The 15,168-nt window shown below is 57.3% G+C and overlaps 1 protein-coding gene across 2 annotated transcripts; it reads right to left on the bottom strand.

Annotated features, from left to right (window-relative positions):
* Nucleotides 1-1,147: 1,147 nt before the first annotated feature.
* AIFM3 (apoptosis inducing factor mitochondria associated 3) lies at nucleotides 1,148-15,168 on the bottom strand. 2 transcript variants are annotated; one of them, XM_056120470.1, is made up of 20 exons: nucleotides 15,006-15,168; nucleotides 9,001-9,199; nucleotides 8,617-8,726; nucleotides 8,259-8,368; nucleotides 8,130-8,174; nucleotides 7,764-7,860; nucleotides 7,539-7,651; nucleotides 6,906-6,992; nucleotides 5,855-5,946; nucleotides 5,627-5,757; nucleotides 5,418-5,533; nucleotides 5,264-5,335; nucleotides 5,128-5,191; nucleotides 4,625-4,701; nucleotides 4,428-4,545; nucleotides 3,339-3,437; nucleotides 3,008-3,083; nucleotides 2,442-2,546; nucleotides 1,808-1,828; nucleotides 1,148-1,578 (listed from the first exon to the last, which is right to left on the bottom strand). In XM_056120470.1, the coding sequence occupies exons 1-20, from the start codon at nucleotides 15,034-15,036 to the stop codon at nucleotides 1,539-1,541; spliced, it is 1,803 nt and encodes a 600-aa protein (XP_055976445.1). In that variant the 5' UTR covers nucleotides 15,037-15,168; the 3' UTR covers nucleotides 1,148-1,538. The 2 variants fall into 2 exon arrangements, with proteins under 2 accessions (XP_055976445.1, XP_055976446.1); XM_056120471.1 differs by lacking the exon at nucleotides 1,808-1,828.

The following is a 15,168-nucleotide window of genomic DNA, read 5'->3' as shown; positions in this document are numbered from 1 at the left end:
CTAAGTGGACAAATGCCCCCAATTTGCTTTTCCTGGACCCGAGAAATTGGTACAGGGGTTAAGACAACTTGCCTTCATGCTCAGACCTCAGATCAATTCTCAATGCTATAATGTCGGTGGAACACCATAGGATGTGGCAAAAAGAATTAAAAATAATGACAATTTCCTGTCTCTGACTGGAGCGATGGCACAGCGGGTAGGGAGGGCGTTTGCCCTGCAGGTGGTCGATCAGGGTTTGATTTCCAGCATCAAATATAGTTCCCCAAGCACCGCCAGGAGTGATTCCTGAGTGCATGAGCCAGGGTAACCCCTGTGCATCGCTGGGTGTGACCCAAAAAGCAATAATAATAATAATAATAATAATAATAAGGTCCTGTCTCAAGCCCTTGACAGCATGCATTACTCCTTCTCCTTGAATTACCTTCCCTTCCAAACTCCAAATCCAGGGGGCTGGAGCCATAGAGCAGCTGGTAGGGTGCTGGCTTTGCATGTCACTGACCAGGGTTTGATCCCTGGCACCACATATGGTTCCCCAAGCCCACTGGGAATGATCCCTGAGTGCAGAGCCAGTAGTAAGCCCTGAATAAGCTGGTGTGGCCCAAAGAATAAAAATATAAAATCATCCCCATAATCCATATCCAGCAGTCTGGGAGGGTAGTACCGTGGGTACTACCATCGCTCCAGTCAGAGTGCTCAGCTTGACTGAGTTCTATTCCCACACCTCACATGGTTCCCTGAGTCCCGGCTGAAGTGATCCCTGAGTGCAGAGCCAGGAGTAAGCCTTGAGCACTGCAGGGTGTCCCTCCTCGCGAATCCAGATCCAAAGCACTGATTGCAGAAGTCTCTCCTGACTGGGTAGGGGAGGGCTACCTTCTCTGGGTTTTTTGTTTGTTTGTTTGTTTCTGTTTTGCTTTTTGGGTTACACCCGGCTATGCACAGGGGTTACTCCTGGTTCTGCACTCAGGAATTACTCCTCGAGGTGCTCAGTGGACCATATGGAATAATGGGAATCGAACCCGGGTCAGCTGCGTGCAAGGCAAATGGCCTACCTGCTGTGCTATCGCTCCAGCCCCCAGGCTACCTCTTCTGGATACTTACAGGTAGAATTTCTTCGTGTGACACTGATCATTCTGTGAATGCACGGGTCTCTGAGTCATGTTTTATTTCCCCCATTATGAGTGTTTGCCCAATTACAGTGGAAGTAATACACAGATTTGCAAATGTGTGTTTTAATTTTAAGATGATATCTAATATGTCACAGAGGCTGTAGGAGACCAGTTCCAAAAGAGGGGGAGGGGGCGGGGCCTGATCTCCCTCCACTGCCAGCCAGCCATGCCTGCCAGGCCTGAGGGTGGGTGAGCATTCCTGGGGGCAGCAGAGGCCCCCCCCCCCCAGGCCTGTCTGGAGGGGCAGCAGAAGGCAAGCACAAGGAAGGTGCAAACTCTGCCCTGGGGGTTCTGGGAAATTGGAGGTTGGCACCTGTCCCCCTGACCGTAACCTCTGTCCCTGGTGCTTGCCCAGGTCAGCTGCACTGGAGACTAGGATCCTTTCCCTGTGAGCCAGGACATGTCGCCGGTCCTGCAGGAATGAGGGGAGGAGGAGTCACTGCAGAATGGGGGTAGGGCCACGTTCCCACTCAGCACCATGCGCAACTGGCCCTTGAAATGTCAGGGAACCAGCACTGCACCAGGACTTGGTGCCCAGCAGGTGGGTACTTGGGGGCAGAGGAGGGGAAACCACTGGGAACAGGATGTGGGATGAGGTGCAGAAGGCTGAGAAAGGTTAGCAGGAAGGACAGGCCACGTACTTGCTGTGTAGCACAAACAGCCTTTGCGAAGGCAAGAGGGGGAGAGAAAGAGAGAGAGAGAGAGAGAGAGAGAGAGAGAAGGCCAGGGAGAGAGAGCGCATCACTCATCCATCCCTGCTTCGGTTTCTGTTGTTTCCAGACTGAGGGGGGGGCCCTGTCCCATGGCCTCTAGGTTGGGAGCTCCTAGTCAGGAAAGCAAACTCAAGGGGTGAATCCCACCGACCATCACCAAGATGAGGATACTGACAGCTGTTTCATGTTCCCCGTCCCCAAATGATCACCTCACCCCCTGCAGGGCAGCACCACTGACATCCCTAGATGCATTTTCTGGCTAGTTCTGTGTCAGCCTTGGCTCAGTCAGGTGCCCAGGCCTCGATCCCTCTCTCCACATAGGCCGTGCCCCGGCACACGGCCCCTTTCTCTCTTACCTCCCCAAGAGCACTTACGACCATGCATCTCCCAAACTACAGCCCTTACCCCACATGGTCCCACTGCCCTCAGAGCCTCAGATGGGTTGATGGAGACCAAGGAGAAGGGGAGGCAGCTGGCTGTGTGTGCACTCTTAGCCAGTTCCTCAGGGGACTTCTCTGCCCTTGCCCCTTCCTTCTGACGCCCTTCTGATGCCCGCACTCACTCCACCTCCCGCTTCCGAATGGTCCGGCCCGAGGCCAGCACCTCCGCCACTTTGGACACAATGGGGTCATAGTTCATGCTGGCCACAGCTATCACCTCGTCGCCTCTGCGGAGAAAGAGGACAGCTAAGCCTGAGGCCCAGCACCACTGGCCCCTTCCTCTCCAATATGCCTGTCCATCAGGGTCCTCCCACTCCCTTGTAAAGACAAAAGGACCATCCTCAGCAGCCACCCTCTCGGAGCCTTGGCCCCTCCATGGGCTCCGGGCTCCAGTGGGCCCGCCCAGAGGCACCAGCGTTTGTCTCCAGGGGCTCAGGATTGGACTCCTGTCCTGGATCACCACTCTCTACCTGGGTAAGAGCAGTGTGTGCCCATATACACCTACAACTGCTGTCGGGAGGATAAAATGTATGGCTGCTGGGAGTTACTACCCCACTTCCTCCCGTTTCCTACTCCTGCCTAGTAGCCCCCTTTGCAATCTGTTTCGCCTTTCAGGTCCCTCTGGAGTGCAGCTTCTCTGGGATGACCCCTCCCCGCGTCCCCAACCAATTCTCATTGCTGCTCTCACTTGGTGTAAAAAGCCACGAACTTCAGTTCTTCCAGATCGCCCTGGATGATGACATCATCGAAGCCTTCTCCATACCCTGAAGATCGGATGAAAGGAGGGCCCGCCACCTCCAACCTGCTCCCTTGGCCCTAGTCCTCCCAGCAGCAAGCTCTGTCACAGCCCGCCCCCAGATACTACTAGCCCGGCCAAATCATGCTTCTCGCCCCGCCCCCAATCCAGGCCCCGCCTCCAGGGTGCTCCTAGCCCCGCCCCAGATCCATGCCCCGCCCCCGGATGCTCCTAGCCCCGCCCCAGCTCCAGGTTCGGGTTCTGCCCTGGCCCTCGGGATTACCCGCGTAGCGCAGGCTCTTGCCGAACATAGCCGTCCACAAGTAGGGCACCGTGCTGATCTCCGCCTCCTGCGCCAGCATGTTCTGAGCCGCCACACGCCCTGCAGGACCCAGGACCGTAAGAGAACCCCGACCCCAGCCCTCACCCTCCCTGTGCTGCCTGCGTGGGCTCCCTGGGCACTCAGGACGTGTGGAACCACCTTCCCACCTCCCCAGCGGCTCAGAGCGGCATCCTTCGCTCAGTTTGCGGTCCACCCTTGCTTGCAACCGACCAGTGCAGAGGTGGACACTGCCTGCAGCCTAGCCATTTGGATGGTTGCTCTGAACGCAGAACCCTGAGTCTGAAGGGCAGGCTTCCTGGGGTTGCCCGGCTGTCTGGCGGGTCTGCACACAGATAATTCATCAGACACGTCAGGGGCTAAAGAGGGAGCCAGAGTGGCCCAGGTGCCAGGGAAGCAAAGGTGACAGCAGCACCCAGGGCACGAAAGAGCAGCTCGGCTCCCCAACTTGCAGGTGGTCTGAATGTCCCATGTCAAGCTCACTTAGGAGTAAAGACCAGCAGGTTCCACTCTGGACCTGAGCAGGAGTGGGCACTGGAGGGGCTTTCCGTGCAGACCCAACGATGCATGGGGAAGTGGGCACTGCCAGGGTGCTATCTCCCAGCCAGCTAACCTGCTGGTACCTGCATGTGAGGAGAGGCAGAGGCTGGGCGAACCGCAGAGGTAAGGAAAGCCACTCTGCAGGGCCTTTCACTGGAACCTGGCACCCACCTCCCAGGGCCTTCACAGGGCAATTGTATTCACAGCCCTTGGGTGAGGGACGCACTGAGTGAGAGGTCACTGTGTGTCTTGCCCAGGGTGAGCATACATGCAGGTGAGTTCTCTAGAGCCTGTGTCACTGAGAACGGAGGGAAGGGAAGAATGGTGGGGTTGGGGGCTGGGACTGGCCGGGGTGTCCACAGGCCCTGGAGGGAGGTCCCTTGAAGTGAGTCCCCAGGCCTGCTCTGTGCACTGACTTCATCTCCAGGACTGCCGCATGCCCAGTCACAGAGTCCGTGGGACAGCCTTCCCTCTCTCTCAGGCTGTCCGTACCCTGGGCATGAGCCATCTGCCAGTGTGGAATATTCACTTTCCGGTTGTTCCTCCAGGCCAGGGGGAAAGTGACGGCATCTCCAGCTGCAAACACACCTGGGACATTGGTCTGCATCATCTGCGGAAAGAAGAGCCAGGACTCGGGTCAGTCCTCTGCTCACCCACAGCCCCGCATCCTGCCCGGCCCTGCACCCCACCTTGTTGACGGGGATGAAGCCTCGGGAATCCAGACTAATGCCGCTCTGCTTCAGGAAGCTTGTGGCGGGCACCGCACCTAACAAGACAGTGCTATGGGAGCCTCTGCCTGCTGTCCAGGCACCCCAGGACACAGCCTTGTATCTTTAATCTGGTCCCTCCTTTCTCCCGCCTCACTGCTTCCCACACCCCACATACTCAAACCTAGACTACCCACAGATCATCCTCCCTGTGGGCTTTTTGTGGCCTGTTCCTCTCTGCCTGGACCCAAGTGCCTTCCACCAGTGAGCACCTCCATCAAGAAGCCCTTTAGAAAGTACTTGATTGGCATGCCATGCCTCCCAGCCTCTGCTCACCCCTCACCCTTGCCAACATTTCCTGCAGCCCCAAAAGTAAACCCCTGGATCAGTTATTAGTGGGTAGTGGTTATTATGCAGGGTCTGCTGGGGGGATAGAGGCAGGGGCTGGCTCTGGAGTGTGTACATGTGACTGCCCATCCACTCACCAATGCCCACCACGCAGACATCAGCCCGCACCACTTTGCTACTCTTTAGGACAACCTCCTTCAGCTGCAGGGAGAGGGGTCAGTGAGCAGGGGGCCTGGTCTGGGGCCGCAGTGGGAAGTGAAGAGTGGGCCCCACCTTCCCCTCATGGGCCCGCAGTTCCGACAGCTCCGTCTGCATGTAGAACTTGACGTGGTTGTTCTCGAACATCTGGCAGAGCAGTGGACAGGTGGGCAGTAGGCAAGAGCCTGAAGCGGAGAGGGCTCAGTCCCCCAGGACTCTGAGAACTCACCTTCATGAGCGCACGGCCAACACGTTCCCCCAGGAACCTCCTGAAGGGGGTCTCCTCCAGCTCCACCACCGACACGGAGTGGGCCTTCTCCGCCAGAGAGGCAGCCACTTCCATCCCTGGGGCCAGGGCAGCGGCGAGGGGCTGGCATTCTACCTCACCCTGGACCAGTGTAGAATGACCTGGGCCCACCCCCCCGTCCCGCTGCTCACCCAGGAAGCCGGCCCCCACAACCACGGCATTGCGGCCCCGGGCCAGCCTCACCACGCGGTTGGCGTCCTCGGGCGTACGGATGGTGAATACGTTTTCAACCTCTTTGCCTTTGCAGCTCAGGGTCCTAGGGCTGAGAGAGGGCCACTCTCGTGAGAGGGTTGTGGCTCCCCACACCCCTCCTGTCCTGACCGGTCGATGCCCAAAGGAAGCAAAGCGGGGACCCACACCTGCTCCCCGGCGCCAGGAGCAGTTTGCTGTACTCCAGCTTGAAGCCGTCCTTGAACACAACCTTCTTGTTCCGTACGTCCACAGTGACCACCTGCAAGCCGCCCGGCCAGAGTGTGGGCTGCGTTCCCCCGAGGCCTACACCGTGCCCACCCTGCAGCAGCCCCCACAGGGGCTGTTCCTTGGGTGTCCGTCTGCCTGCACCTGGCAGGTTCTCATCGCTCTTTCCATTTGTTTTTGATTTTTGAGTCACACCTAGTGATGATTCGAGACTTAGTCCCAATTTAGTGCTTGGGTTTACTCCCGGCAGTGCTCAGGTGACCATGAGGGGCTGTAAACTAAACCTGAATGTGCTCCAGCCTCTTGAGCTCTTTCCTCAATGCTCATCACTCTTCTTTTTGTTTTTTGGTGGGTTCTTGGGTCATAGCTGGCAATGGTCAGGAGCTATCCCCGGCTCTGTGCTCAGTGATCACTCCTGGCCTTGTTCAGGGAATCATATTTGGTTTTGTTATTGGTTTTTTTTTTTTTTTTTGGTGTGTGTGTGTGTGTATGGGGGGGTGCACACCTGGCGATGCTCAGGGCTTACTCCTGTTCTGCACTCAGGAATCACTTTTGGTTGGCTCAGGGGACCATATAATATGCTGGGGATCAAACTCAGGTGGGCCACGTGCAAGATAAGCATCATTCCTACCTGCTGTACTATCGCTCCACTCCGGGAACTATATTTGGTATTGAGAACCAAACCAGGTTAGACCGTGTGCAAGGCAAGTGCCTTAACCCTGCATTACCCCTTGGCCTGCTCATCACTCCCTAAGCTTTGTTATCAACTTCTATCACATTCCTCCTTATATGTCCAGTTCCACTAGACACTCCCCCAGGCCAGGAGCAAGCTGCCCATGTCCCCAGCCTTCGGGGGCCCTGAATGTGCCCATGATCAGCCAGGAAGAGGAGGCACCAGGTGCCTGCAGCAGGGCGTGGAGGGTAGAGCAACCCCACATTTCAGGGTCCTCACAGATTCCACTTGCCAGAGTTCCAGCTAAGCCTTGGCAGTACCTGGGCCTCCGTGAGCACCTCGATGCCGTAGGCGCGGAAGAACTCCTTAGGCCTCAGGGCCAGCTGCTCAGGCTGTGCATCCAGGGACTGCAGGAGAGAACCAGCGTGAGGCAGGCCATGAGGCCACAGTTCCATTCCATAGCAGAACTTGCAGCAGGGAGGGTGTGGTCAGCCCCAGGTCCCAGGGATGGTAGGACAAAACTTAAGAAACCTGAAAAATTAGGGAGTACAGTGGGTAAAGGCTTGCCTTGCATGTGGCCAACCCGGGTTCAATCCCAGCATCTCATATGGTCCCCCAAGCACTACTAGGAGAGATCTCTGAGTGCAGAGCCAAGAATAACCTCTGAGCATCCATCACCAAGTGTGACCCCCCAAACAAAAAACAACAGAAAAAGAAACCTCAAAAATTAAAAATAAAAAAGTCTTGGGGCCACAATGCAGCTCCCAGGCCTCATAGACCTCACCTGTAGAAGACCCAAGTTCCCATGCGACCCGGAGACCACCAAACTCAATCTTTCTGGGGGACCACTAGTGAGCCCAGCATGAGCTGAGAGGGAAACTGGCAGACCCCCAAGGGATGACAGGCAGGACTGGGCATCTGGGATATATCCCAGGGCCCCTGTTTACCCCCACCTTGCTGAGCTTGGGACGATCGTAGGGGAGGTGACGATCCAGCGTGCACAGGACGATCCTGTCGGAGAAGCCTTCCTGCCGCAGGGTCTCCGCGCACACCAGGCCAGCCGCCCCTGCACCGAGGGCTTTGTGGTCAGGACCCAAGCCCCACCCACGCTGCTCCGTGGGCCCCACCACTGACCTGGCCCACCCCACCCACCCTGCTCCGTGGGCCCCACCACTGACCTGCACCCACAATGAGCACATTTGTGCTGCCTCCATGGCCGGCACTCGGAGAGATGCATTTGGCCATTACTTTGGTCCTTCGCTGCAGCTGCAAAGCCTGAGGGTGACCGGAGAGTGGGTGGTTCCTCACATCCTCCCTCTCCATGCCATTATCCCAGCAGGACAGGCCCCCCTCCACCACCGTCCCTACCCCGTGCCCACCGACCTTCCTCCCCACAGGGCAGGTCATGGCCACTCTGCTCCCCAGCCTGTCCTGTGCTCATGCTCCAGGATCCCTGCTACCACCGTGCCTTTGCACAACCCTTCCTTGGGTCAAGGTGCCCTCTAGCCTCGCCCTTTTTCCCCAGTCCCAAGCCACCCTCTCACCTGCTTGCTGGCCCGGACATACACCTTCTCCTTCTCAATCTTCACCTGTAAGGACCTCACTAATCAGTACGAGCCTTGGGGTTGCTCCACGCTCCCTGCACCCCCTGCTCCCAGCACAGCTGGTCCCACCTGGAATTTGTGCAGACTGTCCAGGCCGGGGAAGTCCTCCAGGTCCCCAGTGCTGATGTTAAAGCAGGCGCCATGCCAGGGGCAGCGCACCCGGCCCCGGGACAGCACACCTAGGAGGGAGCCGTGCTAGTCTGAAGCCTGCGGCAAGATCCTGTGGCGAGGAGCCACAAGTCCCGGGGTCTGCCAACCCCACCCCCAGCCCGGGAGACCCCAGTATTAGAGGAGAACTTGGAAGGCTCAGCCTGGTGGAATTAAGTGGGAGCCCCTGAGGGGCAGGGCAGCTTCTAGTGATGGGGCAGCAGCTGAGCCCCCCACCCAGGTCCCTGCCCCTCCTCCCCTGTGCCCCCCAGCTGCTTACCTTTTACCAGGGGGGCACCATAGTGCGGACACTTGTGGCCCAGGGCGTGGAACTCCCCATTGTCCTTCACCAGCAGCACCTTCCCCCAGCCCAGTTCCACTTCCCGCATCCTGGGGACAGGTGCATTCAGCGGCCAGGCGCTCCCGCCCACCCCCGCACCAGCCATGACACCAGACCAGAAGCCACCAAAGGTAGGACTTGCCCATGACTGTTTGCCAGGCATCCCCAGCCAGTCAGCCCCAACCCTGGCTTGCATCTAGTCTTTTACTTCTTTGTGCTTGGGGCTGAGGTGCCACCTGGGACTCCCACCTGCAAGCCCGTGTCCCCACCCTCTAAGCCCCCAGCCCCCAAGGTGCTTAACACCCCACTCAGCCCAGCACCCACTGGCCGTTCTCCAGGTCCTTGACATGGCAGACGGCGGCCTCCACACAGTCCTGAGTGCCCGCATAGGCGTGCGGGGCGGGCAGGCGTTCCTCAGCGTGGAAGTGGCGGGCAGTGCCATTGCCCTGGTAGGCCCGGGGGCTGCCTTTCCCGCCAGCCGACGGCTCCTTCTCGGGCAGCACCACCTCGATCTTGAGCTCCACTGCAGAAGGTCGTGTGCGTGAGGGAGCCTGCCTGATCCAGCCCACCTCCCCAGCCACCCCACGCGCTCTGGGCAGGCTCTCCCCTGTCGAGAACGCCATCTGCTGTGCCAGCTCAGCCTTGAAAGAGGCAAGCAGCACAGCAGGCCCAGCAGGGAGATGAGGCATGCTGGGTCAGCCTGAATTGATTTCTGCATCTTTTCTTTTTTCCTTTTTGGGCCACATCTGGTGATGCTCAGGGGATGGGCGATGCTTGGGGGACCATGCAGCGCTAGGGATCAGTCCCAGCCCTCCCCCACGTCAGGGCCCAGTCCTCTGACATGTCTCCTTGATTTACAGTATTCTTCCTTCCTTTTTCCTCCTTTCTTCCTTTTTCCTCTTTCCTTTCTTCCTTTCATCCTTCCTTCCATCTTTCCTTCCTTCCTTTTCTTTCATCTTTATTTTTTTTTCTTTCTCTTTTTTGTTTTGGACAACATACATGGTGCCAGAGCACAGAGTGTTACTCCCAGTTCTGTGCTCAGGTATCACTCCTGGATCACTCCTGGCAGTGCTCCAGGGACCACATGTAGTTCTGGGGATCAAACTCAGGTCAGCTGCATGCAGAACAAGTGCCTTCCTCCATATCTTTCTGACCCATTTTTTTACCACTTGCCCATAGGGTAGATACATTTTTCAAAACATTTTTTTCTGTAGTATTTCAGAGCAACAGTGTAGCAGCTAAGACATTTGCTTTGCACACAACTAACCCAAGTTCGATCCCCGGCATCCCTAAGATCCCTGATCACCACCAGGTGTAATTCCTGAGTGCAGAGCCAGGAGTAAGCTCTGAGCATCACTGGGTGTGGCCCAACCCCACCCCCCATTATAAAAACTTTTTAAAAATGGGGGCCAGAGTGATGATACAGCGGGTAGGTGTTTACCTAGCATGCGGTCAACCCAGATTTGATCCCCAGCATCCCATATGTTCCCAAGCCTGCCAGGAATAATTCCTGAGTGCAGAGCCAGGAGTAACCCCTGAGCACTGCCAGGTGTAGCCCCCCCCAAAAAAAACAAACTTTAAAATGTCATGGGGGTCAGATAGATGATCTGGGGGTAAAGCACTGGCCTTGCATGTGGTTGGCCCGGGTTCAATCCCTAGCACATATGGTCCCCTGAGCACAGGGTAAGGAGTGATGTCTGAGCATAGAGCCAGGAGTAATCCCTGAGCACTCTGGGTGTGACCCACCCACCCTCAGCTTTCTGGGGTTATAGAGATAATGCAAACATCAAAATGCTTGCCTTGCATGTGGCTGGCCCTGTTCAATCCCCAGCACTGAATACGGTTCCCCTAAGTTCTGCTAGGAGTGACCCTAAGCACAGAGTCAGAAATAACCTTGAGACAGGTGTGGCCCCAAACAAACAAATAATTGTTGAAAGTGTACAACATTGGGCTGGAGGGATAGCACAGAGGGTAGGGCGTTTGCCTTGCATGAAGCCAACCCGGGTTTGATTTCCAGCATCCCATATGGTCCCCCAAGCACTGCCAGGGGTAATTCCTGAGTGTACGAGCCAGGAGTAACCCCTGAGCATCGCCGGGTGTGACCCAAAAAAGAAAAAAAAAAGATGTACAACATAAAATATCACCCATTTGGCGGGGGGAGGTGGGAGGTAGGCCACACCCAGCTGTGCGCAGGGTTTACTCCTGGCCCTGCACTCAGGAATTACTCTGAGAGGCCTCAGGGGGTCATACCATATAGGGTTCTGGGGATAGAACCTGGGTTGGTGGTGTGTGAGACGACCCCCTATCTACCCACTGTACTATCACTCCAGCCCCATAATTTCAACTTCTTAAAAGTGATTCTCAGTGGCTGGAGCGATAGCACAGTGGGTAGGGCATTTGCCTTGCACGCGGCTGACCCGGGTTCGATTCCCAGCATCCCATGTGGTCCCCTGAGCACCGCCAGGAGTAATTTCTGAGAGCATGATCCAGGAATAACCCTTGTGTATCGCCAAGTGTGACCCCAAAACCAAGACCAAAAAAAAAAAGTGATTCTCACCAGTTGAAAAGACTTTCATTCCTCAAGGGTTGGTGTCTCAGTCTTCGTGTGCATGGGGGCAGGGCCTTGGGCAGAAAGGCCCTCAGAGGGGGGATTGGGAAATCCTAGATCTGCCCATCAGACACAGCCCCCCAAAAGCCTGGGGCCTCCTCTGGGGCATGGGGGCAGCTGGAGATGGTCATTTTCTCCTTTCTACTTTGCTGCATTTCCCAAATTCCCTTCAACATGCCTGGAGTATTTTTCTCATTAGAAGGGAACAATAAACAGAATTTTTAGCAGGGATAATCCGGCCTCCTGGGCTGCAGCCACAGGGAAGACTTCGAAGTGACGGAAGCTAAGTGCCTGGCACGGTGTGGGGCCCGTGTGGGTGAGGAAGGGCCTCTTGGCTCCGGGGACCAGGGCCCTGCGGCTCTCCCTCAGACCTGACATTGCACAGAGGGTCTCTCGAGCCGCGCCTTGGCTGGACGCAGCTCCCCATCCGCCCGGCGCAGCAGCTCGGGAGTGGCCTCCCCTCCCCGCCCCCCTGCACGGACCTCCTCACATGCTCTATTATTTCCCCCACAGGCTGACCCTGTCCTGCGAGGCAGACCCATGCTCCCTCACGCTCATGTTCCAGCCCCCAGGCACAGCGGGGAGAGTGGGGGGATGTCAGGCCTCAGGAGCACAGCGGGGCAGGAGGGGTACTGGAGCACCCCAGCGTGCTAGGGCTGTTGTGTCAGGTGTCGGGGGTCATCTGTGTGTGTGGATTGTGGCTCCCCGCCCCCCGCCCATTTCTCACATTTTATGTAACAGTGCTAGAATGTTTTCAGAGGAATTAAAAAGAAAAATACTTTGGACTCAGCTGACGCCAGTTATGTGAGCCGGAGAGAAGGCGCTCACAGGATCAGCCTGGCCTGGGCCCAGCTGACAGCCCCGCCAGGCTGTTTCCATCCTCTGCCTCCTTCCAGCAGGTTCCCGGAGGTGCTCGCTGGTGCAGCCTAGTGGGAAGCCAGGAGCTGGGGCTAAGAGGTGGATGGATGGGGGAAGGCAGGGGGAACAGGAGGGGCCACTGCTCCTCCAGGGAACCCGATCAACCCCAGCTCTGTGATCCCCAACTGCCCACTCAACCTTGGCCTGAATCCCTCTGGGCACAGATGCCTTTGTTATAAAAAGAAGAGAACACAGCGCCCACCGTGTCCGCGACAGGGAATACTGAAGGAGATTACGTAACCCAGAGCAGCCGCTCAGGAGGCAAAGATGGGAAGTGGTTTTGTCGCGTTGAGCTCAGAGCCTCCTGGCAGCCAGGGCAAAAAGGGCAAGTCCTGGGAAGCACGTAGGTCCGGATCAAAGGCAAGTGACTGGCTAAGAGAGCTCCAGGCGGGCCTGGCTGGGCCACCTGCTCTGCCGGGGCTCAGGGAGCTTCAGCGGGGCTGAGCAAGTGTGCGCTGCTGGGAGGGGCAGAAGGGCTAGCTGGGAGGGACGGGGCAAATCTACAGAGCGATCTGTCTGCTACCCTCAGAATGTCCCTTGGCCTCCGCCGAAAACTCACAGCCAAGTGCTCTCACTCCTATCCCCTCAAATCCCTTAAACCTTTCCTGACCCTACCCAGAACGGGTGCTGGGCCCTGAGCTCCTGCTTCTCACCCCACTTGAGCCACAGCCCCCTGCAGAGCTCACACCCCCCCTTCAAAAAAAAGAAGATCTTTATATATATATTTTTTGGCTTTTTGGGTCACAGCTGGCGATGCATAGGGGTTACTCCTGGCTCTGCACTCGGGAGTTACTCCTGGCGGTGCTCAGGGGACCATATGGGATGCTGGGAATCGAACCTGGGTCGGCCGCGTGCAAGGCAAACGCCCTACCCGCTGTGCTATCTCTCCAGCCCTGATCATTATATTTTTGTGGTGCTGCTTATGTCCTGGGACAGTGCTGAGCACAAAGCCTCTTGGGGCCATAATGACTTGCTTCATGTTCCATTTGAGAGCACAAAGATTCAGAGAGGTAAAGTCCCCTACCCCACACTACCCAGCCGGGAAGAGTAGCAATGGATTTACACTCAAAAGTTTAAATTCTAGGTTGGAAAGAGGAAAGGCACTAGGAGGAAAGGCATTTGCCTTGCATCCAACTCATCCTGGTTCCACATACAGTCCCCAGAGCACTGACAGGGGCCATTCCTGCACACAGCACCAGGAACAGCCTCTGAGCATTGCCAAGCATGCTCCAAATCTCCCCGCCCCGTACCCAAAAAATGTTCAAGTTCTGGGCTGGGGCTGTGGAGCTGCGGTCAGTTCTATGGTTCCAGTGGCAGAGTGTGTGCCTGGCATGTGTGAGGCCTGGAGTTAGATCCACAGCATAGCAGACAGTAGCCCCACCACTACCCAGCAATAGTGGAGGGGACCCTGGTGACCACGGAGCTCTGCCAGTGTAACCCTGGCTTCCAAGCAGCACTGGAAGAAGATGGCCCCAAAACAACAGCTGTCTCTGGGGTACTGAGAGTCCAGGACCACACCCCCCACATGGGTCATTTATTTCAGAGGGTCTCCTCAGCATTGTCGGCGAGCATCAGGGTTATACCTGGGGGGTGCTGGGGATCAACAAGGCACGCACCACGACTCTCTGGGCTACCTCCTGGTCCCTGTTGAGGGACCTCCACCCACTTCTGATCAGGAAAGGCAAAAGTCAAGACCACGGTCACTGGGGCTGGAGGGACAGGGTTGGAGGACAGACTTTGCACGCTGGCGGCCCAGTCTGAGCACCACAAGGAGCTATGCTCAAGCACCAAGCCAGGAGTAGCCGCTGAGCCCCGCTAGGGATGGCCCTGGAACCTAAACCAAAAGGCAAGCCCTTTGCTTGCCCAACCATGCAGGTAGGGAGAGTGGCGGGATGGGGTCCTGGGTTAGAGCCGGAGGCACGGAGTGCCCCTGCCTGGAGAACACCCCTGAGACCCAGGGAAAGGAGAAAAGTCTCATGAGTTCTGAGGTAACAGAGCCGATGGTATCAGGTAAGGGGAGCTGGAGAGAGCTGGCCGGGGAGGGTGTGGGGTGGAAGAGCCCCAACTGGGCCCAGACCTTTCTCGGCCTGCCTCCCTGGGGTTCCTCACCCGTGATGTCACAGCACCCCCTTGCCCTCCCCAGTGTTGGACAGATGGACAAGGGCAGCCAACAGTCTCCAGGGAGTAAGGACCTGGGCCTTCTCCAGTACCCACGGGGGGCCCCACGCATGGCTGGAGCCACATGGGCCGTGTGGAACTCAGTTTCTGGAATAAATGGTGAAATGAGTGCAGGGGCAGAGGTGGAGGAGGAAGGGGAGGGGGTGGCTCAAGGTCACCGGGGATCAGAGGCTGTGCTGCGCTGGGAGGTTTTCTGTGCCATTCTCAGACTTGGAGTCCTCCTACTCATTTTAGTAGGTGGGGAAACTGAGGCTCAGAGAGGAGACATATGTGCCTTGAGTTGAGGGTGTCCCTGGAGCCCTCTTTATCCCCTGAGTCCCCCATACAGCTCCCATACTGCAGAGGGACCCCTACACTCCTTCCCCTTTGCCAGAAAGATCCAGCTGTTCTTTTCACTCCGGGCCCCCAGAGTCCCAAAGAGGGAGCGCACTGGCAGGGGGTCCGCGAGCAGGACTCCGGTCCACGTGCTCTGCACTAAGTCTGCTGCGCATTAATATTCGGAGGAGCCTGCTGCTCCCCAGCCTGACCTACTTCAGAGGCAGAGCGGGAGGGAGGAGGGAGAGGGAGGAGGGAGGGAGGAAGGAGGGAGGGGAGGAGGGAGGCAGGAAGGGGAGAGAGTCTGTACCTGGTTTGGGCTTAGAGAAGCAGCCGCCCATGGCGAGTGGGTGGGTGGGAGCAGGTGCACAGGCGCTGGATGATGGGGGGCCTAGGACGCCCCTGGTGTGGCTGGGCCCCCAGCAGTCCTCAGCAGTGCTGGAGCAGCCATCCCGGCCTGGAGCAGCTTCAGG

Source organism: Sorex fumeus, unplaced genomic scaffold (assembly GCF_029834395.1).
Source record: "Sorex fumeus unplaced genomic scaffold, SorFum_2.1 ptg000043l, whole genome shotgun sequence".
Classification (NCBI taxonomy): domain Eukaryota; kingdom Metazoa; phylum Chordata; class Mammalia; order Eulipotyphla; family Soricidae; genus Sorex; species Sorex fumeus.
Note: the sequence above shows the minus strand (reverse complement) of the source record. Positions and strands in the feature narration are given on the sequence as shown.

What these genes read in the sequence shown, in the direction of transcription:
- AIFM3 (XM_056120470.1), bottom strand. Translation starts at nt 15,036, where the DNA reads ATGGGCGGCTGCTTCTCTAAGCCCAAACCAG. An exon ending in GCAGATGGCTCATGCCCAGG is followed by an intron (nt 3,438 to 4,427) that starts GTACGGACAGCC and finishes TGGGTCCTGCAG; the next exon opens with GGCGTGTGGCGGCTCAGAAC. An exon ending in CAAGAGCCTGCGCTACGCGG is followed by an intron (nt 3,084 to 3,338) that starts GTAATCCCGAGG and finishes TCCGATCTTCAG; the next exon opens with GGTATGGAGAAGGCTTCGAT.